This window comes from Pteropus medius, unplaced genomic scaffold (genome assembly GCF_902729225.1).
Source record: "Pteropus medius unplaced genomic scaffold, Ma_sr-lr_union100, whole genome shotgun sequence".
NCBI classification, from domain to species: Eukaryota; Metazoa; Chordata; class Mammalia; order Chiroptera; family Pteropodidae; genus Pteropus; species Pteropus medius.
The window spans coordinates 21,483,488-21,508,206 of NW_024340849.1; the positions used below are offsets into that span (position 1 = coordinate 21,483,488).

Genomic DNA, 24,719 nt, shown 5'->3' on the forward strand with positions numbered 1-24,719 from the left:
GAGGCCACAGTTCTAGTCTTGACTTTGTTTTTCACTAATTAGCTGTGTGATCTCAGGCAGTGTCTCCGTTTGGCCTCAGTTTCTTCCTCTGTGCTATGACTGAGTGGGACCAGAAATGGCCCTTATAGCTCTAAAAAGAGAGAAGAAAGGGATGGTGGCTAATGACACACTATGTGTAGGGTGACTTACACTGTATACTTATTAATAGTAATTGTTACTCATGGAAGTTTCTGATGTGCAAAATAAATAAATGCCACGTTAACATTGAGTGTGGACAGATGCTGCCCTTCCACCTTCCACAATACGTACCAAGGGCACCTGGACCTCCGACCATGTGATGTTCGGCACAGAGGATGCAGGCTTCAGCAGCGTCGTGGGGAAGAAGAGGCTGTAGTGGCCCGTGGCTGCCAGGTACAAGGTCACCATGATGTTGAAGGGCAGCGTGAAGACCGGCAGGTCCCACTTGCTGAAGATGGTGCCCAGGGCACTGGAGAGGATGGGGCTGAGGGCAGAAGCACAAGAGATGCTGTTCAAGAAGCCCCCAACCCTGACACTAGACTGAGCAGGAGTAGGGTGCTTTCTGCCCCTTCCTGGAGAAAGCCACCTGCTGGGAACTCTCTCTGACCCTGACTGGCCCTGAGCAGCTCTTTCCCTGGGCCTCCTCCTTGTGCCCGGTACAATGAATAGACAAGGCAGATGCCCAGATGCAACTTCAGAAGGAGGGCTTTCTAGGGGACGTCCTAAGGCAAGGAGTCACAGAACTTCCTTAAAAAGTCTTATAGCTCCATGCCCAGGCATTAGGAGAGAGGCCAGGTTGGTGGTGTGACAGGGAAGGGAATCACTTTAATTAATTAATTAATTAATTAATTAATTAAACAAATGTTTGTTGAGCAGCTGAGAGAATGGGGCCTCATGGTCGGAGTGCCCTATGATTTCTGTGGGGGAAGGAGGAGCTGGGGCCTGGCACTCTGAGGTCTCTGCTCAGTGCCTAGGCCTCCAGCCTACACTGGGAGGTTGTCCCAGTTTGCTCACGGGTCCCAAGGACAGAGAAAACTGTGGGGAGAGGTAGCAGCGGAAGGCACGTGAAGGTTTCTAGAAACTAACAGGACCCTCTGTGCACCTCAGCTCCTTCCCTTTAGGAAACCCTTAGGTCTTAAAATCAGTAAGAGTAAAGGACGTAGGTGATGAGATACTGTCGATGGGCCACCTAACAAGGTGTTGACACTGTATGACATCAGCAATCATTTCCAGTGGAGTTTCCTGATGTGCAAGGTAAGTAAATGCCACTTAAAAGGCGAGTTTAGATAGACTGTCATGGAGTTGGGATAAAAAGGTTGGCAGCCCCTGATATGCACCCACAGTTTCAGAAGCAGACTTACCAAAACATGGACATAATGATGACCGGGAGCAAAAGCCACCAGTAATAGTCGCCTTTGTCAGAGTGCACGGCCATCAGCAGCCCAACCAGCACCCCGTTGTAGCCATGAAGCCCTGCCGTGATGGCCGACCTGCGGGGGAGAGCAGAGCTGGTGAAGTGTGGGCTCCCAATACAGGGGCACTGCCTTCTTGGTTTTCCTTCTGAGTCAGATTTTTGTCAACTGGGGCCTGACAATACACACCTTCAAACAGATGGCCCCTCTCCACATCCCCCTAGATGACGCGTAGCTGTTACAGAACAATCAGGGAATGGTTGTTTTTAGTTATTAGTGTCCTTATTCTGAGGGGTTTCTGAGCTGGAAGTCAGGCAGTGAGGGCATGGGAAGGTGGTGAATGGTCCCCACAGGGAGTGACCTCTGCCCCATGCTTGGCCCCTGGTCCCCTGGAACTTACTTGTCCTGACTCAGGACGAGGGCTGTCAGAGTGGACATGATGGTGCCCAAGCAGCCCGAGATGGCCCGCCAGGGGTTCTGGACGAAGAGGCCAAGGACGATCAGGATGCCACTGAGGGAGTTATTCACAAACATCACCTGGGACATGCCCCGGAGGACCCAGTCGAGGAACTGGAACACTGGGGATTTGTCTGAAATGGGACCAGGCAGGGAGTCAGTTCATGCTCAGGTGTGACGGCTCTAGACCAGGTCCCAGAGGGTGGGAGGAGGGTGTGAGGGAAGCCCCGTACCCAAGGCGGTTTTCACAGGGAACAAGCGTCCCACTATCACTTGCCACAGAAGAGGGTAGACCAAGAAACTCAGAGGGCATTTGATTGCCCAGAAAACTCTTCAGACTCATCGCCAGCTGGTTGTGGTCTTTCGGTTGCTTTTCAAGCAGTGGGTACCCTGAACTATCTGTGCTCCTGTGAGAGTAGCATGAATTTTTAAGAAGACGGACCCAGAAAAAAAACTCTCTTGCTGCACAGAGAGTGTCAAACCCATGGGGAAATTGCTAAAGAGAACCTTCTGGAATAGTAGACACAGTTTTCCTGGGAGCCATCCGTCCACAGGGCAGGCAGTTTTTCTAGAATGCTGGATCTAGCATGCCAGTGCTAAGATGCCTGATTGCAGCATTCTGGTGGCACCGTTGAGAAAGCATAACTGATGCTCAGCAATGAGAGCATTGATTATGTTCCGTATTTACATCCCAAGGGATTGTTTGTCTGTTCCATCTTTGAAAGACCATGGAAACGGAACTCAGTCTAGTCTAAGGAGAACCGTGGCAAAGTGTTTCCTGAGGGACGAATGGAGGTGACCTTTTTAGGGGTTGGGTCAGGGGCTGCTCTCATAGAACCTTTACCTTTAAGGCCCTCTCCACACTCCTTCATCTCTCCTGTGATGTAACAGAGGGCTTCGCTGATCTTTTTCCTGCTGGCGGCCATGGAGCTTCGAATCCAGGAAGTCCTGGAGATGCCCGTTTCCGCCTTTATCTCACAGCTCTCCTCCATGGTGTCCAGATCCTGTCCAGCGACAGGAGACAGGCAAGAAACGCCCACATTCTGTGCTTCTCAGGCCGAGAAGTGGCATTTGTGCTCACTCGGGGACTAAGCTAAGATTTTCATTCTACCTCAGTTAATATGAGCAACAGCCTTGAAATACATCAAGACAATGCCTTTATTCTCATTCTGTGGAGAGGTTCTCATTTGCAGAGGTCAGGTCAAACAGTAGAATTGACATTTAATCACAGATCTTTAGATTCTTTTTAAAAAAAAAACCATTACTTCCACTACGCTACACTCTTTCCAGAAGAAATACCACCCCCCCACCCAGTATGTCTAGCCTTTAAAATGTAACTGTCCATAAAATTGAACATGTGAAGATTCTGTTTTTGAAAACTGGCACCAGCTTGTTACCTCCGTGCTTAAGTGCCAGATTTAGATGAAGATGAAAAATAGAGAATTCGAATCAAAGGGATATGAAACTTTATAAAGTAAACTGTAAAAAATAGACGTTTTTATCCCAGGTATATTATGTTCCTGGAAATATGAATTCAAGAAAAGTTTGCCTAAATTGAGAATGCCTTTTCTGGACCTCAGATCCCTCATTTGCCACAAACTCTGTGATTGTGGGGTGCTGCTTCTAATTGGGGGCCACTCATTACTCACCAGCAACTCGACCGTGGGCTTCTGGTATTGATAGGGAAAAGGGTCTTTTGTTTGTCTCTCCTGGTGTTCAGCTTTCCGAAACACTGGAGATGGAAGGAAAGAACATCATCAATTAGGACACCTCTCCCCCGGCCCCTGAGCAGCAAATTTCTTGCAAGGCTGGCATTGGAATATCTGTTTTTCCTGTTTCACTTAAGGAAGCTCAGAATCATGGCATTTTGCAACTGGAAGGGCCCTTTTTCCTTTTACTGGTTATGAACCAATTTGGGCTCTCCTTTTGGGGGAAAAAATACACATCCTTAAGTAAACAGGAATTTAGGGAGTCCAGAGACTGACTGACTTTTAATGAACAAGCTTTGATTTAGCTCAGCTCCTAAATCTTTTAGATGAGGAAGCAGTGAGTTGCCCATGATCCCCAAATCCAGGGTAGTTTCTCATACCATATGGAGAACTCTTAGGTGTGCAAAGAAAGGAATTTGGATGCTATTGCTCATAAACTATTAAGCTGCCTAAGCCATGCAAGGTTTGTTTGCTTTTTACTATGACCTTCCCAACTGTATGACTTTGAGTTGTTTAGGTCTCTTTTTTGCTAGTATGGAATTTTAGGTATTTTAACAGCAATGCTGGTTGGATTGACAAGTGATATCCATGTCATTATTTAAAATTGATTTTGGCATGTTCTTGTAATTTTAGAAAACTCTTGTAAAGTGGCTCTAAACATGTTTTTCATTATTACGAGATAATTTATTTTTAAAGATGACCAATTTCAGAAGGGTTTTATACTTCCGTAAAAGAAGTTATGGCCCTTGGAAGTTTCGGCCTTGGTGCTCTGGTTCTCTCTAGTGGTCAAGTATGAGAATGGCAGGCTGGGCTCTGAACGCCTGATGTTTTCAGACCAAGTTGACTATTTCCAGTCTGCATTCATGAGTCTTGAGGGTACCTAAGCCCAAGAAAATAGGCATCAAAGGAAATGTGTTCCTACTTTGGAAGGACTAGAGACTGCAAGCACCAGTATGGATGGGAAGTTACACTATACAGGAGAAACAAATTATTTTTGGAAGCTTTGAAAGGAAGAGTAGGAAGCAAAGAGGAAGCCCGTGTGTGAGATATTTCTGATGGGCCTGCTGCTTCTGTCTGAAGCTCCCCTCTGCCTGCCAGCTCTTCAGCAACTGCGACCAACCTCCACCTCCCAGGCTCCTTTGCATGAGGCTCTCTGCTAGGCCCTCCCTCACTCCAGCCCCAAACCACATAGGAGAAGGTTTGGAGGGACACTGTTAACCTTTGAGGCAAGCCATGCTCTCTTTCACACCATGCCCAGGGCCCCAGGCAAATACAAACTCCTGGGCGAGAGGGGCCCTTTCGTTATCTCGAAGCCTTCTCCACCTCGTGTGATGTTTTCCCATCCACTCCAGGCCCGTCTCTCTGGGTTGGCTATTTTAGGTATGAAACAATGAGGCTCAGATAAATTGGAATAAGAACATCACTAATGCATCTTCTGGGAAGCACGTGATGCTGTAAAAAGGACACTAACCTGGGAATCAGTTTTATCCTGCAGTGCCCCTCGCCAGCTGGGTGACTCTGGGCCAGTCAACTCTCCTCTTTGGGGATGTGAGGGGGAAATGAGATGGCCCCTCTGAGGCCGTTCCAACCGTGCAGCTGGTGGGGAGACCCCCCCCGACTCCTCCCTGTTTGCTACAACATGTCTTCAGCTTCTAAATCCAAGTTTCTGGCTCCCCTACCTGCTCAGCTTTGGCTGCCCTCGGAAGCCTCTCCACACCTCAGTCTTGGCCTTTGGGAGCTACTTCTTTTCCATGCCTCTCTACCTATTCTCTTGGTCTTACATCTCCATTACTGCTGTGGGTGAGGACTTTTCATCTGTAACCTTCTAGACTAGTGGTTTGTGACTTGGCAGCAAATAGAATCTCATGGAGAGCTTTTAAATGTCCTTAAGCCTGCCCAGGTTGCTCCCTAGAAGAATTAGAGTCTCCTGGGGTGATTTTAATGTGCATCAAGTTTGAGACCTCCTGACCAGACCTACAGAGCCTACTGCCTGTCCCAGCTCCAGTCTCCCACTCAGGGAGAGTCTAGACACTGGGACCTGTGGCTGTAGTCAGAGGTCAGCTATGACAAGAATGAGCCTGAACTTCATGGCTCTCCCCATCATCCTGTGAAGTAGGTAATTGCCATTGTTCTGATTTTAGAGATGAATAAATCAAGCACCCAAGAGTGAGGGGGAAGTAGCTCACACCTTTGCTTCTTCTCCGAATGGTTGACCACTCGATGTGGAACACGCTCCTGGGCTTAGGAAGCACAGCCTCTGAGCCCTCATCGGCCTTGGAGCTTGTCGTGGCTGGCTGCTCCCCACCACCGCCTAGCCAGGGTCAAAATGAGACAGGTCAGTGTCCTACTCTGGTCCCCAGCCTTTGAGAGCCAAGCAGAGAGTATGGGAAAACTCACATGCAGAAGCTGGAAAGGAAAAAGCAGTATGGTCTGAAGCTGCAGGAGTAACTGCACCAGTATGTTGTGTAAAACATCCAGCTTCCCCATTCCTCCTGTTAAAACTTCTACTTCCTCTTTCCTCCTACTGCCCAAGACGCCGGAGGGAAAGAAGGCTAAGGGGGAGAAAGTGGCCCCAGCCCTTGCTGTTGTGAAGAAGCAGGAGGCCAAGAAGATGATAAATCCTCTACTTGAGAAAAGACCCAAGGATTTTGGCATTGGAGAGGACATGCAGCCCAAAAGGGGTCTCACTCACTTTGTCAAATGTCACATTCGGCTGCAGCAGCAAAGGGCTATTCTCCATAAGCACCTGAAAGGGCCTCCTGCGATTAACCAGTTCAGCCAGGCCTTGGACCGCCAAACAGCTACTCAAATGCTTAAGCTGGCCCCCAAGTGTAGGCCAGAGACAAAGCAAGAGAAGAAACAAAAGTTGTTGGCTCCGGCTGAGAAAAAAGCTGCCGACAAAAGCAATGTCCCCTCCAAGAGGCCACCTGTCCTTCCAGCAGGGGTTGATACTGTCACCACTCTGGTGACAAGAAGGCTCAGCTGGTAGTGACTGCACGTGACGTGGATGCATTGAGCTGGTTGTCTTCCCATCTGCCCTGTGCCATAAGGTGGGGGTTCCCTACTGCATTATCAAGGGGAAGGTCAGGAAGACCTGCACCACTGCCACCTTCACACAGGCTAACGCAGAAGACCGGGCAGCACTGGCTAAGCTGGCGGAAGCTGTCCGAACCAATTACAATGACAGATGTGACGAGATCCGCCGTCACTGGGGAGGCAGCGTCCCGGGCCCAAAATCAGTGGCTCGCATTGCCAAGCTGGGAAAGGCAAAGGCTAAAGAACTGGCCACCAAACTGGGCTGAGAGTGCACTGTTGAGTTTTCTGTACATAAAAGTAGTAAAAATTCTCCTTCAAAAAAAAAAAAAAAAAGTTCTACTTCCTCCCCGCAGAAACTGTTTCGCAGACACCTATCAGTGTCAAGAGATGAATGAACCATCTGCCTTATTTCTCCTGCAAGGAACTACTCAGACTCACTTAACTGGACCTTGGACTGGCTTGAATGGTGGACCCAAGCTGACTGCCCATTCCTGTTCTGCAACCAGAGCCTTTGTCTCTATCTGTGGTTGGAAGTATGTGGCAGTGGGTGGGGTGGGGCCCTCAAAGCTGGCTGCACAGCGGAATCACCTGGGTGCTTTAAAAATACCTGAACTCTAACCCAGACCAATTTAAAAAAAATAAAGTGTTTGTTTGTTTGTTTGTTTTTAATGCTCATAGTATTTAAAAGATGGTTGTAATGTGCAACTTGGGCTGAGAACTACTGACCCAGGTTCTTGTTACTCAAAGTGTGGTCCTGGACCAGCAGCATCAGCATCATCTTGAGCTCATTGGAGATGCAGGACGTCAGGTTCTACCCAGACTGATGGAATCAGAATCCATATTTCAACGAGATTCCCTGAGTGATTTCTGTGCACATTAAAGTTTGACAAGCACAAAACCACGGGGTGGTAAGAGTCTGGAATCTGAGACCCTCTGCTGTACCTTACTATTTTAAATCTCCACACTTGGGGAGAGCAGAGTACTCTTATCACTGAGGACAGGGTTTCTCAAAGTGTGATCTGAGAACTGACAGCATCGAATCACCCTGGTGGCTTGTTAAAATGCATGCTCGCATGCCCACCCCGGGTCGATGGGTTGGAGTGTTTGCTGGACCCGAGGTACGCAGTTTTAACACTTTCTGGTAGGGGTTCCAGGGCACACGAGAGTTAGATGATCTAGTGGTTGCCTGGAATAGCAGAAAACATTCACACCGTTATTACGTATGCACATTTTCTAAATTAACTCACTTGTCCCTTTTAATAGTATCTTGAAACTGGTAGGATAAGCATTGTTATCTCCAAAAGATGGGAAATGAAGGCTCTGACTGACTTTTGAAACAGCGAACCAACAGCAAGCTATGTGACTGTCAGCCCTCAATCCTTTTCTCTGCATCCTTGCTGCCCAGAGTCTGGTTTGTAGCCCAGTGTCGTTGACCTCAAAGGGGACTTGTTTGAAATCCAGATTCTCAGGCTCCATCCCAGCCTGACCAAATTGGAATCTTTTTTTCTAACAAGAGTCCCCGCCTGACTCGTGCGCACAGCAAAGTTTGAAAGCGCTGGTCTAGAGCACACTGCTCATGTAGAGATGACTTTAGCAAAGCTCAGAATATATCCCGGCCAACAACTGCATGTACTTGCACATGTACGAGCAAGGATGGGGAGTTGTCCATACTCCCAGATTGAAAGGCAAAACCAGTGACCATGTCGCTCCCCTCTGGGGTCAGGGTAGGGAAGGAGCTTGGAATCCTGTCTGTGGATCATCACTGAGCCATGGCTCCCGAAGGTGGAGAAGCCCTCTTGGCCCTGAGTTCCAGAGACACTTGGAATATCATCCCATCCTGGGACACCTCTGCAGACAGGGTTCATGCAGGGGGCAAGGACCGATGGTGGGGGGATCATCGCATCACCTGACAAAATGGGGCATTTTCCCGTAGCACCAATACACGTCTGCCGGGCTAGAAGGGCACCTCCGCCAGCCCATTGCTCCTCATCCCTCATATGCCAAGTGGTGGCTACCCGGCCACCTCCGGGCAGAGCAATATTTTGATCTTAGCATCACAGACTCAGAACTGCATGGAGCTTCAAGATCATACCTCTTATATCCAGAGAAATCAACTTGCCCAAGTCACGCAGCTCATTAATCATGGCGTGGCCAGGAATTGCCCTCCGATCTCCTGAGTCCCAGTCCGCTGCTCTATAGATGGCTGCAGAAGGCCTGGCCCACCATTCACGCCCCAGCTCTATGAGTTCCTAGTGTTGATGCCCCAGTCACAAAAGACAAAATTCAAAAGCATCTCTTTCCTTTGAAAACATATTTTGTCCATCTTTGGGATCAGTTGGGAGGTGGCGCCAAGTATGGCCTGACATGGTGTTGGTTCTGGACCTCGTGTGGGTGGTAATGGAGCACTGAGCTGCAGACCACCCAAATGAGGCAGAGGTCCCTCAAGAGGTGCTAGCCAAGGGCTGAGAATGAAAGGTGGGAACAGATGCCAAGAAGAAGATTGGAGATAAAGTAATGAATTTCCTGAGGTCGTGAGAAAACTTAATAAAGCTAAGATGAAGGCAATTTACTGCTACTTTTGGGACCTATTGTTGGAACTTTCATAATGGATAAAAGCAACTTCAAGAATATCATGAATACATCTATCAAATGTTCTAGACAAAAGATGTTCCATTGGTGTGGTGGGGGCAAAAGACAACAACAATAACACTGGCTGGGAACCTGAGGTCGCTCATTCCTGCATGGCGTTTTACAAGCCATGTAATTTCATTGATGGTATTCTCCATGGCAGCCAGGCCTCCCAGAAAGAAATACACAGACCCTGCAGGGCTGACTTTGCAAACCCCACCTATAGAATGACGACAGGTATTTCGAAAGGACACCTGCCATTTCTTTCTCATGTTGTTATGAAGACGAGAATGCTTGCAAAATGCTCTGGAAAATGATTCTGCAGAGATCACATGTTATGTGTCTTCTCAGGGAGGCCACTTCCCTTGGATGGCCCATGTCCCTGTACTCTAAGCAGGGTGGTTCCTTACCTCCGTGCATGCCCGCATAGACGCTTCCCTTGCCAAGTGTCAGTTGTGTGCTCTTGTCTGTCACCTTCACACAATGGTGGGGTCCTCGACAGCCAGGGTTGTACCAGTTTGCCTGGGCACCCCCAGCACCTAGCATGAGCCTGATGTACTGCAGGCACTCAGAAGTATTTGCTGAGTAAATTAATGAGGGATAATTGTGCTACATATTTTAATTTCTGAATGGTATAATGAGCAATCATTGGATATTTCAGGGTATGAACTATTTTTAAAAATGATTATTCTCATTGTTAATGTTAAATGCTTGCTAAATATTGAAATAAAGGTGAGCATCTTTTATATGTTAACAAAGGTAATAGCTGAGTTGTGTAGAGTTTTGCAGGTTGCAAGGTCAGAGCTGATTATTTCCAGTGTTACTTGAATCAAAGAAGGCAAATTTACAGATGATGATAAAATGATTGGCCGTCTATGACCAACCAACTAGAAACCCAGAAATCCTGCAAGAGTGGCTGGAAGAACTCAGTTGACAAGAGAGAAGAAAATTAGCCATTGAAGACAGAGATCTTGCTCCATGTGGTTTGTTTTGGTTACTGGGATATTACACAGGTCCGTTCTATGTGGCCACAAAACCCTAAACTGCTTGGAGGTGGGAGTTCTAGACCACGAGTAAATTTTGTTTACAATAACTTACTTTTTTGGATTCTTTCCAACTCCCCTGCCCCCAACATCACGGCACACATAGAAAATAGTCTTGTGTAACATGGTGCAGTAAACGGATGTTTGTTGTTTATGGCCATGGGCCTGGGCCCAGGGACTCTGGCCCCACCAGGCCCCTCTGGCTGCTTAGAAGGCCAAGGGGACTGCTCTCTCAGTCCGGCTACTCGTGCACTATGGCACCTGGTCTGGGAAGCTCTGTCCTTGATAACCCGTGGATAAACATTAGCAGCCCACCTGATGTAAAAACTGCCACCCTCTCCTACACTAACATGACTTTTAAGTGCATGTAGCTTCATACCGGGGGCTGTTCAGGACCAGTTCAGGGGCATGGTCCTGGCTCTCGAGGATTGCCACCACCCATGTTTTAATAGGCAAGAGTCCAATGATGCTTTCCTCCCGTTGACTCAGAGAAGGAAAGAACAGTTATGGACCAAATCGTTTGTTTGGAAGCACTTTTTCTGGAGAGTAGTGTCTTAGAGTACTCATGCCTCTACTGACTTCGAATGTACAGAAATGCCAACTGTTTAGACAGACATCAGGGGTAAAAAAGATTTTGCATATGAGCCCACCTGTCAAATGCAATTTTGAAACTTGCTGCAATTTCTTTGAGGGGAATAAAACAAACCCAAACCACATATATCTTTCAGAAGAGGAAAAATGATCTACTCAATCTTTCTGAAAATCAATCTTTACTCAAACAGGTCCATGCCTATACACTTTCTACAAGTTTTTCAAGCTTAGAACAGGTTTTACTGTCTCCAGAAGGTGGTTCGATGCTGTCCATATATCACTTGCAATGTGCAACATATGGAGCATCTGGAACCTACCATTAAGAGTCATTTGTCTTTCCCTCCTAGCTCCCTGGGACTCACAGTCCTCCAACCTACTGTTTGTGGAGACACCCACACATCACAAGGCAATTTCTTAGCTACTATGCCAGCATGACTTTTTTTGAAGTGACACATTGTATATGATTTGATTTTTTTTCTATATCCACTTTGGCTACAATTCGTGCCTATGTTTCCCTATGCAGAAGTTGAGCTTTGCACTGACTTGTCATTTCCAGGGCTACTCTGTGTGTGGTGTGTGTGTGTGTGTGTGTGTGCATGTGTGTGTGTTGTGTGTAGTAAATGGGATGGTATCTTTTCTGTGAAGTTGTGTTTAGTTGACATTTTTCAATGATCATTCTATAAAGTATCAGAGGTATTGAATGTTAGAATTGGAAAGGCTTCTGAGATTATCCAGACCAGACCTCTTATTTTACAGATGGAGAAACTGAGGGCTAGAGAAATGAAGTGGCTTACTGGATTCCAGACAGCTATTGGCTGAGCCAAGTGTAGACAGTACACTGGTCTATTCTGTTTCTTCCCTTCTAGTCTCAGACTTATTTCTTTAAATCCTTCTTTCCTTCAGGAATTTATTTTTGGTCTATCAATTCAGCTCAGCTTTTGAATGTAATGGCCTAATGAGGTACTCTAGAATCCATTCTTCTTGCCCTTGGGGATTCAAGAAAGACTCCAATATATTAGTGTGGGAGTTGAGTTGCGAGAGAGATGCACAGAGTAAAGATGGAGGCCAGGTCCACTGGAACATTTGGCAATACATTATTTGGAAGTCCCAATTCTTAAATTAGTCATTTTTTAAAGAAGGTGGGGTATGAGTCACTGTAATCCTGAGATAAGTGAGACCTCATCCTCATAGTAAATGCGTCAAACCGTTTCTCTTTCTCCCCACACAGCCTACTTTTTGGCCAATGGACTCATTCAGATTTGGTTTTGTTTTGCTTTGTGTTTGGTGTCTTTGGCTCACTATGGAAAAGACATTAGTAAGCATAAATGAGTTGGTACTTCATTTAACCTCAAGATACCTTATGATAACTTCAAAACGAGGTGGAAGAGTGCAACGGTCAGAGCAGGCTATCTGTAACTGGGGTGCCACCCGTCTGATCTTCCTCCAGGATGACTTTGCACTCTCTTCCCTCTGTTCCCACCCCAGCCCACACCCTCAGAATTGCATATCTACACTGTTAATCTCCCTGATTTTGATCTCCCCCTTTTCAATCCACTCCATCCTTCAACCACAAGACCATATCATTATGTCAATCTCTTACTCATTAATCTACATGGGTCCTATTTCCAAGGGCATAATGCTCAAATTCTTCTGCCTGGCTTTCCAGATGTTCCATAGCATGGCTATCGTCATCATCCAGCTCTTCCTGTCCCTTCCCAACACACGTCCCACTTGGCACTTCGGCCTTATCATGGGCCCTCTGTGTTCCTCCCACTTCTTGCCTAACTCCTGTCTACCTTTGAAAGCCCGGTTTCTGTTCAGCTTCCTCCATAAAGCCACCCGTGGCTTATTTGGCCACACAAATTACTCCATTCTTTGAATCTCCATTGCATTTGCAGGAGACTCTAGACCGCCTCTTTTGAAATTAGGGCCACAGTGAAGTTTTATATTGGTAGTTACCATGCACAAGACAAGTTAGTAAATCTTTTCCAATCCAATGAAACTACTTGGAATTATCAATCTTTGACAAGTGACCTTTGAGTCTAGACATTGACGGAAGGAAACTGAGGCCTAATGAGGAGCCGCTTGCCCGAGGCCACACATCTATTCGGTTATGGAGCCAGGTTTTGACTTTCTGGTTTTGATTCTTTACTCCTGCAATGCAGGCATTTTACAGTTGGAGCCTTTCTAAATGTCACAATGAACTTGTGACATTCTTATTTAAAAAATTATGAATTATTCATATCCCAAAAGGAATAGCAAAAGTTACCAAATCAAAACAAAAGCCAACCCGTATGTCATTACATTTGTGACACCCAATGAAAGGCCAAAGAAAGTTTTGGAACATTGCACACCAGCTTCTTCTCTCGTGGCAATATTTTCATTCTCCCTTTCCCCATATCCTCTTCCTCACCACCCCTTCTCCCCATGATCTATGGCAAACAAAGCTAATTGATTATAGCACTTTCCCAATAAGTTTCAACTTAGCCTCAGAATCCTTCTTAACACAATCCTCCGGACAATCAATACCAATTAGTCAGAGCTGGCACTTGGGAGTAAACTTATTTTTTCCCTCTAACCTTAAAGGAAGGTGTGGATGCTGTATGAGTTGAGGGGAGGGGGATATCAATGCCAGGGTGTTGATAGCAGGCAGAAGCCTGGCCATGGGCACTTCCAAGCCTTACAGGACAATCTTCCCTCAGCAAGTTTATGAAAGCTCATACACTTTGTTGACAGTTTTGGAAGAGGTCACATACTTTATAAGCCTGTCCATTCTTTGATCAGATAACTTCAATATCCTAGAATATTGATCCTTATGGCACTGTTATCAGTCTTCCAGAAACATCCACTGAAACACCCACTGTCTGTAGACACACAGAATATGTCTACAGTAATCTAAGATGTCTGTGTAAGAGAGCGGCACCAAGGAGTTAGGTTGTTTCGCTGGGGAGTTAAGATGTCCGTGGATACTGAGATGGTCTAGTCCTATAGGCATGTCTACAGAAGGGGTCCAGACCCGAGGAGAGGGGCTAAGAAACCTGGACCAGGTGCCATCAATCTGGAAGCAGAAGGAGGTAATGACTCCTGGGAGAAGGTTTTCTTTTCTTTTTTTAAATTTTTTATTTTTTTTATTTTTTAGGTGAGGCAATCCTTGTTGACCTCACAGATTGCAAGGACCTTGTCAGCTTACAATCTCTTATTATTATTATTATTATTATTATTATTATTATTTTATGCCTACAGCACCTGGTCTTCCTAGGTGGTCTCCCATCCAAGTACTAAGCAGGCCCTACTGTGCTTAGCTTCCGAGATCAGACGGGATCGGGCTTGTTTAGGATAGCATGGCCGTAGACGAGAGAAGGTTTTCAAACCCACCTTATTAGCATCCCACAGTTCAACTCCACATGGTGCTGTGCTAATGGCAGAGCTATGGATTACAGAATTGTGGAAAGGATGACAAATAATATGAAAGCTCATCTAGTGGGCAGGTATGGTGGTAAGGGGATTTGAGGGCTGATGGATTAGCCTGTTTCCATCGCCAAATAGGCAAGAAGAGCTCAGGGTTGTGAGTTAGAACACCTGGACATTTGTTCAGGCTCTTTTATCACCTGGGCAGGTCTCTGGACAAGCCATGGCTTCCTCATTTATAAAGTGTGTTGTTTGAACTATAAAAAAAGAGCTCTTCAAGTTTGAAGCTTCCTGAATCTAAACTCTCTTTGGAGTGCTTCGTAAGGTTCCCTGTCCCAGGACTGGGCCTTCCCCAGACACTGCAGCTCAACAGAAGAAAGGAACAGAAAAAAATCATCCTTTCTTTTTTCTCTTTCTTTGAAAAGTCAGATCGTCCTGTTGACTAGGGGGTCTACCTGGTCCCTTTCTCTCCCCCCAAGACCTCTTACCTGGGCTCCTTTTGATGTCTTGCACTGGGCTGGAGGAATCTAGAACACCAGAATTTAGGAAGAAGCTTCTGATTGGACGGCGTCTCCGGTCCTCAGCTGCAGGCGTTGGACTTCTCCCTAAACCCAAAATCCTTTGCTTTCTGGAGCCCTCCAGCCCATCCTCTTGCTAATTTTCTGTAAATTCCCTTTGTATTTCCTAACTCTATGCCTGGTGCATGTCTTCCAGTTGAGGAAGGATACCATGGAGGAGGAGGGAGAGGACAGACAAATGCTCTTTCTGCAGCTTGCCAACTTTCTCTGGCCTTCCTGACAAAAGATTGCTTCCTAAACTCCCCAGGGAATGCGGGCTCCAGCTACCATGGATCCCTGACCTGGTTTGATCAGGCAGGTTTCCTTTAAAGGGGCAGAACTGGGGACTGTCTAGCAGTAGCTTCCCTGTCCTCCAGGCATTACCATCCAGTTACTCTTCTCTTTAGAATTCTGGCTTCAGTATTTGCCTTTAAAGCAATCATCTAAGTGTTGTCTCCACAGGGGGCCAATTTGCCTTCCAACCTCAATAAACTCACTTAATTCCCCACACAGGCAGGGCACAAGCTGGGGAACAGTGTTGCTATTAGCATCTCAAAGGAAATTTCTGTATGGCCCAATACTAGATACTGTCTTTCTGGTTCTGTGGAAATTTTCAGACCTTTCTTCTTTCTGACTTCTACTGACTGGTGTCCTGGGGACTCACCATGGGACTCTCTCAGAGCAAGAAGGGCATGACCTAACCCACAGCTCCAGAAAGAACTCTGAGCTCTATATATTAGGGAAGCCAGCCCTCCCAAGTCCCATGAGGCCCTGGGGTCTGGTGTGCCGGAGTTTGGGGAGGGGGACCAATCCAAACATGTTTTGTTTGGTTTTATGATATAATGCGTCAAGCATCACCCTCCCTACCCCCTGGAGCTTGTGTACCCTTCTCCCCTTCACCCTCCCCCTGCACTCTGTGACAGGGTGTGAGGTGGCCTACTTAGGTTCAGAAACAGAACCTCACACTGAGGAAATTAGCTACACCTGAGCAGACAAATTCCCCACTGACGTCAAAGCCCCCCTCACCACTGTGCCAGGTGTTTTGGAACTGCCAAAGAGGGGTCTTTATCACGGAGGGCCATCAGAAGAAGGAAAGCAAATAAAAGCAAGGGGTGGGGAGTGAGGGGGAGAGGAATTTGGCAGGTTCCAAACTCCAGGGACAGTTTGGCAACTGACTGCAGACAGTTCCCGGCACGGGGGAGCCTCCCTCAGTTCCCGGCACGGGGGAGCCTCCCTTGGTGTTGCAAGTTCAGGGCCCATGATTGTCTGCTGATGACACTTCTCCTGGTCCCCCAACTGGCTCATCTCTTGGCTCAGCCCTGGATGCTCATTTCTTGCCCTCTTGCTCTGGCCTTTCCTGAGGGCTCCTGAACTTCTTGTGGTTCCTTCACTCCAGCCCCCTAAGCATCTATGCCAGAAGTAACAGGGATGCTACCCATGCATGACATGTAACCGATTTGAAAAGACAGAAAACGATTACACCTGAAGAGCCATCCAGGAAGTTTATATGCTGTTCCATGAGCCAAATGGAACCATGGTGCTTAGTTAGAAGTGTACTGAGTATCAGTCACACACACTAGATGTAGGGTGGGGCAATCAAGTGTCCTCCTGGAAAGCAGAAGGGCAAGATGTAATCTTATCTCAGACAGATCCTATTAAAGACTGCAGCTCAGATACCAACAGCTCCCAAGAGGTCTGTCTATACCTACAGGTTATTATCATGAAGGCTCAGTCAATCAGAATTCACTTCAGAATTAAGTTTTCTTCATAATGCTCATGGCTCCCTTCACCTCTACATTTCAAACTTATAGCAGGGAGAGGTTGCATTGACTGCCAGACATGAAACTTGGAAAAGTCAGATTCCTCCAGAGGATAAGGTCAGAGTTCATGAGCAATAAATGCAAGTTGAGCTAAAAATTCTCCAAAGAACTACTTCCTTTACTCGATTCTGTTCCAGCAGCCTATGCAGTTGTAGGAGGGGCCTGGGGGCTCCTAGTCATCAAGTCACAGAGTTTAAGAAGACTTTTCTGGCAATCTTCTCACCTCCCTCCTTGGGACCTTAGAAGTTTAGTTCCATTAGAGACAGAAGGATTCCCTATGGATCTGTCTATCTTCTATGAATAGCAAGAGGGAAAAAAAGCTGGGCAAGTCAAAAATTTCACATAAAAAGTGAAGGTCTTTAAAGTTGCCAAGTGAGACCGAGGTTTATTGAGTAGAAATTATAGCCACACTGAAACTACCAACTCCTACGTGATTTTAGATTATAGCTGTCCCCAGGCCCTTGCAACCTTCATGACCCAAGAAAACAAAGACTCATACAGGAAGCACAAACAAATTGAAGCACTTGGGTTTGCTGTAACCACAGATACAGGCCAGGAAGATCAAGTTTTTCAATGGGCAGATCTTAGAGGGTTGACCAGAATAAGAATCCCTTGTGGGGGGAGTGATAAGGGGTAGAAGACCAAGGACAAGGCACATTTGAGCAATGGTGGTCCCTCAGCTTGCATCCACATAAGCAACCATGTTGAGTATGTTGACAGACTGACCAAACGGCTAACTGGTTAAGCTCCAAGAAAGGCTATAAAGGCAGCAATGGTATATTTTTGGTACATTTGATTTTTATGTTCGTAACTTTTTCCCACCTCAGTGATGCCTCCTCTTCATTCCTCTGTAGGAACTCAGGACATAGAATCATAGAAATCATTGAAGTTGGAAGAGAAAGTTTACAGTGGTCATCTGGTCTACCCCCACCCACAGCAAGCATCCCCAACAGGCCTCCAGTTCCTGTTTCTGCACTACCAAAGCAGGAAACTCAGGGTTTCACAGGACAGCCATTTATTAGGCATCTTTCATTGTTAAAAAGTACCCCTCTTCACTGATTCGAAGTCTGTCTGCTTATCATTCCCTTGTAGTGGTCTTTGTTCTATGCTCTGAAGTAATGAGTAAATTGACTTCTTCCATTTGTGTTACCTCATACTGCAGAGTCATTGCCCCAGCCATTTCTTCTTTCCTTGAAGCCAAATACAGCACCTTCATTATCATTCCTGATGAGACAAGGGGGCTCCAGACCTCATTCACTCTGCTTGGCCTCATCTCAGCATGCTCTCCCTTGCCAAAGACTCTCTTAAAATGTGCTACCCACTTTTTTCTTTGTATTCTTTCCTTCTTTTTTATTCAACCTATTCTCAGAAATGATTCCTTCAACCTAAGATGCAAATGACTAATCATGCTTACTGTATTACCTCCCAGGAATGTTTATATTTTAACAGGTTCAAAACCTTAAACCAAAGGGATGGCCGGGAACGTTTGGGCAGTAGGTAATGGCAAGATAGAAGAGAAGAGGCACAGAAATTTCCTGGGACACTTAAAATCATGTTTGCTATTTTTCCTGAACAGAAGACCAACCCAACTAGATAATTCACACAAAATAATGAAATGGATGCTGTGAACTTATGTGCCTCAGGCACTCTGTGGTATGAGCTTCATCTTCACCTCAGGTGAGACTACTCAGCTGGCCAGGCAAATTCTCATAAAATGAATTCCTTGAAGGCAGGAACTGGTCTGATTCTTTCTCGGTTTGTTGTCAAACAGGGGCCTGAGTAACATATTAATATATGTTCCTCATACAATGTCTTCTGGGTGAATGAGTGACTGAGGTCAGGCCAGAAGGCAGAGTTTTTAAAGTCTCAGTTCATAAAAGTTGGCAAGTGTCCCTGAGCAACCAATACAGGGGCCCATCAGTCATGGAATAAGGGGCATAGGCAGAAGTTTGGGGCCATGAGTTACCAGAAGCTGTATCTGATTTCTGGAGTAAGAGGAGGTAGGCAATAATAAAAGAACAATATAAACATACACGGGGATTCAATTTTGGCCCCCATCCCAAAGATATTCTGAAATGAAAAACATGATTTTGAACTAAAAAATCCAACTTATTTGTTGAATTGAAGGAAAGAAAGGATACTGTTGCGATCTGAATCAGTGGTCTGGAAGATCAAATGGAAGAAATATCTCAAAGCAGAGAAAAAATATGAATGGTAAAAAGATAAAGCAGAGATTAAGGAGAACTGACATATGACTAACAGACATTCCAGAGATAGAAAAAGGAAGAGAGAGAGAAAAAGAAATAAACAAATGTTAGAAGTTGCTGAGCTGAAGAAAGACTTGAGTTTGTAGACTGAGTGGCAGTACTGATGAGGAAAGACATACACTTATAAAATCCCTGAACTCCAAAGATAAGGAGAAAATTGTACAAGCTTCTAGGAAAAAAAGAACAGGTTGTTAACAAAGGTGAAAAGTGAGATTAACATCAGATTTCCCACTTGTAACATCCGAAAGCCAGAAAATGAAGGCACCGTACCTACAGACACTGAGGGGACAGGCTGCAGCCTGGGGACCCCTCCCCTAGCCCAAATGTCATTCGTCCACCGAGAAAAAGAAATTGTGGACGAGCAAATCGTCAAAGAGCACGTCACCTGTATTTGCTCACATATTATTTGAAGAATGAAGAAATACTCAAGAAAGAGTCCTAAACAGGTAATTAATGAATCAGAACAAAGAACAAAACAGGGAAACGTGAAGAATAGAGGAAACCAATAAAAGGTAACATGTCCAATATGAATAGTAAACTCCAAATAGACAATGATGGGATTGCTGGGAATGTGTGCTATAGGAGCTAAGTAAGGATTCATGAAAAAAAAGAGAGAGAGATACTGCAGGGAAAATTTTTAAATTGACAAATGATATTAGCAAAATCTAGGGGTAGGAGATACAGGAGAAGTAAAAACAGGGACCCTGGGCAGGAGAATACTAAAAGTAATATAAAGGTTTTTATTCCTCAGAGTGACGAAGGAGCATTGGAGAAACGGGACATCTCGCCAGAGTAAATTATTTGGCATCTTGTTTTTATATAAAAATATGCTTTTGGTAACCACTAAGTGGAATGGAAAAGAACAGCAGAACTTCAAAATAAAGGGAAAAGAGGAAAAAGATAGTAACATGGTCAAAAGTGCAAAATGAAAAAGCAAAAGCAGTAACGAAAAATAGTAAAAAATAAAGTGGAAGAAATAGAACAAGTGTATTGACTATTACACTAAGTACGAAGAGGCTGTATCATCCTATTACATTATGGAAACACTAAGATTAGGTTAAATATAAAACATTACCTCTGCTATTTTAAGAAATACAGTTAAATGGAAAGGATAAAGTTAAAAGAAAATGATAAACGTTAACACAAAAGGATAAGAAAATATCAGGAAAAAAAGGAGGTGTGGCAACATGAACATCAGTTATGTTGGAACGAAGTTAAAAGCACTAACAAGGATACAAATGGGTAGTTTGTGAAGAATCAATTTTATGAAGAATTGATGATAGTCAATAGACATCAAAAATGTAGCTTTAAATAGATGAGACGAATGTTTCAGAAATGCAAAGAGTTTAATAAAACCATACAATTATAGTTGAATTTTAATAAACCCTTTTCAGATTTAAGATCTCATAGACAAAAAATAAACAAGCACATAGAAGAAACGAATGATGCAATTAATCAATCAATTTAATATGTATTTCTTTCAAATAAAAAAAATTTGCATTTTATGTGTCCAAATGCAATCAAGTACTTGGTTACAAAGAAAAATTCATAAAATTTTAAAATAGAGATTTTACAGGCCATATTCTCTGTTTATGATCCAATAAGTTTAAAAATATCAAAAGATCCTAACTGCTGGAAATTAAGAAACACATTCTCAAAAAATCCTAGGTCAAAGAGATATCAAGACCACAATTACAAACTAGTTAAAAACTGATGAAAGTAGAATACTTTATTCTAAAACCTACAGCACATAGCTAAAGCTGTACTCAGGAGAAAAGTAATAGCATTAAATGCTTTTGTTGTTAAAAGAGCAAGATCTAAAATAAAAAATCCTTTACATCAATTTAAAAACATTAAGAAAAGAAAAACATTTAAATAAATCATGAGAAAACAGAAATAATAAATCAATAAAATAGAAAACAAACTGAAAACAAACAGAAAAGTCAAATTTCAAACTTCCGCTTTGACAAAGTCAATAAAATGGATGAAATTCTCACAAACTTGATCGAGGAAGAGACAGCAAAATTATCTAACATTAGAAATTACAAAGGAGACGAAGCCACAGGTACAGGAGAGACTGAAATTATTGTGAGAATGTAACTCATAATTCTATGGCAACGAAATTTTAAAACTAAAAAAAATGGATTATTTTCTAGCAAACGAACTCTCAATTTTGATCAAGAAGTAGAAAACTTGCCTCTGTCAATTAACACAGAAGAGATTGGAAAGGTGATTCAAGGTGCAGCAGGACAACACAGGACTCTTCAGTGTAGGAGCAAAGATGAAAATGGGAGAGGAAATGGTGAGACCAAAGGTGAGGTCTGGGGACAATGGAGAGAGGTGTGTGCGATAGAAAAAGTTACGACAATGTCTCCTCTAAAGCTCCCTTTTCCCCGACCCCATACTTACATCCCTACTCTCTTTAATGACTGCTTATTAATTTTCGGCAATAAATATTTGTGCTCAACTATCATTTATATAACCAAGAGCTACTGCTGGTAGTTTGGGGTGATAGTGCAAAACAGCTGGGACATGGACCCCAAATCCCTCCCCTTCCCTCCTGGTGGCCTGCTCCTGTGCAACCTCATGCCAATAGTGAGGATCTGTAAGTTAGAGAGTCTGTGAGATGGGGAAGTGCAGAACAAAATCAGCTCAGGGAGCGCCTCAGTCCCATAAGACTAATTGGGCTACTTCAGAGGACATCTGGACATCTGTCCATAGCCTGTGGATGGTGTGACCTGCACTGGGTCTGATGGAACTGTCTTTTATTGGACTTGCAGGGGAGAGTGGGGATTTTTACTTCTGCCCCACCCTTATCCACGCCCATGAGAGAGACATAGCATCTGCCCATGAGTCTGGCTTAATGAGATTTGTTCTGCCTCCAGGAGGAGCTTGTTTAACCACATTTGGGAAATAACATCAATTTTCTGCATCTTAGCTCCAAAAAGATGTTTTTAAAACATTTTATCACTCCTGTATGATTTCTTTTGGCAAACGAATTGAGCGATTAACAATACTTTATCCAGCTATTTCCTTCTTATATCAAATTAGTAGATAATTTGTTTTTCTATTTCTGCATAAATATCTGGCCATTTTGATCACAGTATATTATAGAATTTCTGGGACCTTGTGGTTTTTCCAGAATTGCAGAGCATATTTTTTTTTTTCCTTTTTCTGACTGCCTTAGCTTGTATCCCTTTGTCTTCAAATGGATACAATACAGTTAACTTTTAATTCCTGGGGCAGGGGGTGGGGGGTAAAGTGGGAACTTCAGGGAAAAGAAACCCCGAAACCCAGATCCCTGTGACCAAGGTGGTACCTTGTAAATGACAAACTATGAAGCAGAATGGGAAGAGAGGGAGGGGAGGAAATAATGTTATCCATGCGAGCTGAAAGAAATGTTCATATCTAACTAGTTTTCCTCCCCTGCAAGTCCAATAAAAGACAGTTCCATCAGAACCAATTCTCGGGCGGAGCCTCTCAGGGGCTTAATGAAAGGCGAGGGGATTTCCTAGGGCAATTTGCGGGGTCATCTCTGGTTTTATCATCTCTTGTCAGAATACCTTGGGGGTTTCCCCTCCAATTTGGGTAGTTTAATATAAGAAGCGAAGCCCCTGTCCTCCTCATAGGGGCATTCATGCATCGTAGGATGGGGGACCAGCTGGCCTTTACACTCCCTTCCAATCCTGAGACTCTATGATCCCCTCTGATCTTCCTGCTGGAAACTCCTGCACTAAAGTGTCATGGTTTTTTCTTCCTCCCATGGTGGTGCGCCCGCTGGCGGAGGGAAAAACAGTGAGAGGGCTGAGGACGCTGAGCCTCAGGAGCAGTTCCCAGACGTTTATTTGGAAGGAGGGACAGTTTACAAATGCATCGCCTAGTACACATCGCTGGGTCTGTCAATTCTTAGAGCTTCAGGTCGGACCTTCCTGATTCTGGTCATATTAATCTCATTTTGAGTTCCTTCCACTTCCTAAGAATCTTTGTACTATCACGCAGCCTTTTAATGCCTTTGTGGCTCTGTGTGTTGTAAAGAACCTGGTGGTGGCCCTCAGGGCCTGCCCAATGTCCATCAGCTCCTGATTATAATGTTGATCATCTATATCAGGTGCTGGCAATCTGCTGCTTGTGGGCCAAATCTAGCTTGCTGCCCGTTTAATAAAGTCTTATTGGAACACAACCAAATTCTTTCATTTACATACTGTCTAAAACTGTTTTTGGCTACAGTGACAGAGTTGAGTATTTGTAAAAAAGTCTGTACGGCATCCGGAGCTGAAAATATTTACTATTTGACCCTTTCCAGAAAAAGTTTGTTAACTCCTAATCTGTATATAACTAAAGACTGAATGCAAGCTAATGACTATCTTAGCTGGGAAGCCAAATTATAAAATTCATGGATAATTGTTTGTCCTTCTATAGTCAAGGCTAACCATTTAGGTATCATAGACCTCGTGGAGCCTCCGACACCCACAAACAAATAGAAAAATGAACTAAATTTCCCAAGCTTTTTACACACCAAGCTCACGTACTTTCCTCAAATGAAATTTCTGCTTGAAGTTGCTGGTTTGGGCTACACTGAGAGATGCTTATCCCTCATAATAGAAGACATACACGGTTCTAATTGATGAATTCTTTCTTGCTATGGAGTATCATCTTGCCCTTTACTCTGACAACTGAATGCTTGAGACTCCCTGTTTAGATACCTTCAATCCCCTAGTTGTCCTTGTTTTGACTTTAAAATTTACCAGTGTGAAATTCTCTTTTATATAAAGTTATATGTACTCAACAGCCATTAGCTCTGTGCACTATGGTGCCTTCAATTCTTTGCACGTGTGCCCTGAATTTTCACCCATTCCATGTCTGCCTAGGAACCACTCAGCAAGTTGAGTTTTACAGCATCTATTATTTAGTTAAACATGCCAAAAAGATTATCTTAATCACCTTCCTAAAAGACTAAATACGAATCATGTTTTTGTTTTAAGTCAATGACATTTCAAACACAGGCCTTACTTCTAGCTCCAGCAAGCTCATTACCAACTTCCTCTAATGCCACATGGTGAATAGTTCTGGCAATTTGGGCAAAGAGAGAAAACCAGCATCAGGAGAGTTACGGATGTGTTTGATTCCAGGCAGATGCAAGGAGAGGCAAAGAAGGTGAGTGCTGCAGCCGATTGACCCAGAACTGAGACCACAGGAAACAGACACAAAGTCCAGGCAGAGAGCATTTCTGCCTGGACCTTGGCTAGTCACCGCTGGGAGACTTCTCTTCTTCACCGCTTTTTACTGTCAGGTAATAGATGCGGTTGGCCTCTGGGTAGGTGACTTTGCTGAGTGGGAGCTTGTAGATGGCGGGGCTGTTGGTTGTCAGGAGCAGGAAGATGAGGGTGGAGAGGCAGAAGGCCCAGGTGCCTGGTGGCACACCAACCTGGAAGCAAAAGCGTTGGGGGCTGAAAGTGTTCCTAGGCTTTGGGGATCCTGGGGAGAAGGATGTGGCAGGGTTGAGGATGGGAATCCTTCTCTAGTGATGGCATTGATGTCTAGACTCAATGTCAGAGCAGTTGGTCTAGAGATTTGAAGTGCTGTCATCTTTGGACACAATTAGAGTCTTTTAATGATGGTTCTGAAAATTGGCCTAGCAATGGATGAACTCCCACATCCATCCAAACGCAAGTACTCTATATGTCCATCGATGTTCTCCACTGCTGGTTGCATCTCTCTCTCTCTCTTTCTCTCTCTGTCTCTGTCTGTCTCTGTCTCTCTCTGCCTCTCTCTCT

General features: G+C 44.6%; 1 protein-coding gene and 2 pseudogenes across 1 annotated transcript in view; 1 reads left to right on the top strand and 2 right to left on the bottom strand.

Moving 5' to 3' along the window:
* Nucleotides 1-24,719, bottom strand: part of SLC14A2 (solute carrier family 14 member 2) — a 152,736-nt gene that overhangs the window by 6,606 nt on the left and 121,411 nt on the right. Inside the window, exons 10-16 of the mRNA XM_039842546.1 lie at nucleotides 24,196-24,370; nucleotides 5,784-5,906; nucleotides 3,536-3,618; nucleotides 2,731-2,890; nucleotides 1,831-2,020; nucleotides 1,380-1,508; nucleotides 310-502 (exon numbers count right to left, since the gene is read on the bottom strand). Of these exons, the coding sequence (XP_039698480.1) occupies nucleotides 310-502; nucleotides 1,380-1,508; nucleotides 1,831-2,020; nucleotides 2,731-2,890; nucleotides 3,536-3,618; nucleotides 5,784-5,906; nucleotides 24,196-24,370 (1,053 nt within the window). The remainder of the gene's footprint in view (nucleotides 1-309; nucleotides 503-1,379; nucleotides 1,509-1,830; nucleotides 2,021-2,730; nucleotides 2,891-3,535; nucleotides 3,619-5,783; nucleotides 5,907-24,195; nucleotides 24,371-24,719) is intronic.
* On the top strand, nucleotides 6,054-6,897 carry LOC120583347 (60S ribosomal protein L7a-like; annotated as a pseudogene).
* Nucleotides 14,128-14,246, bottom strand: LOC120589842 (uncharacterized; annotated as a pseudogene).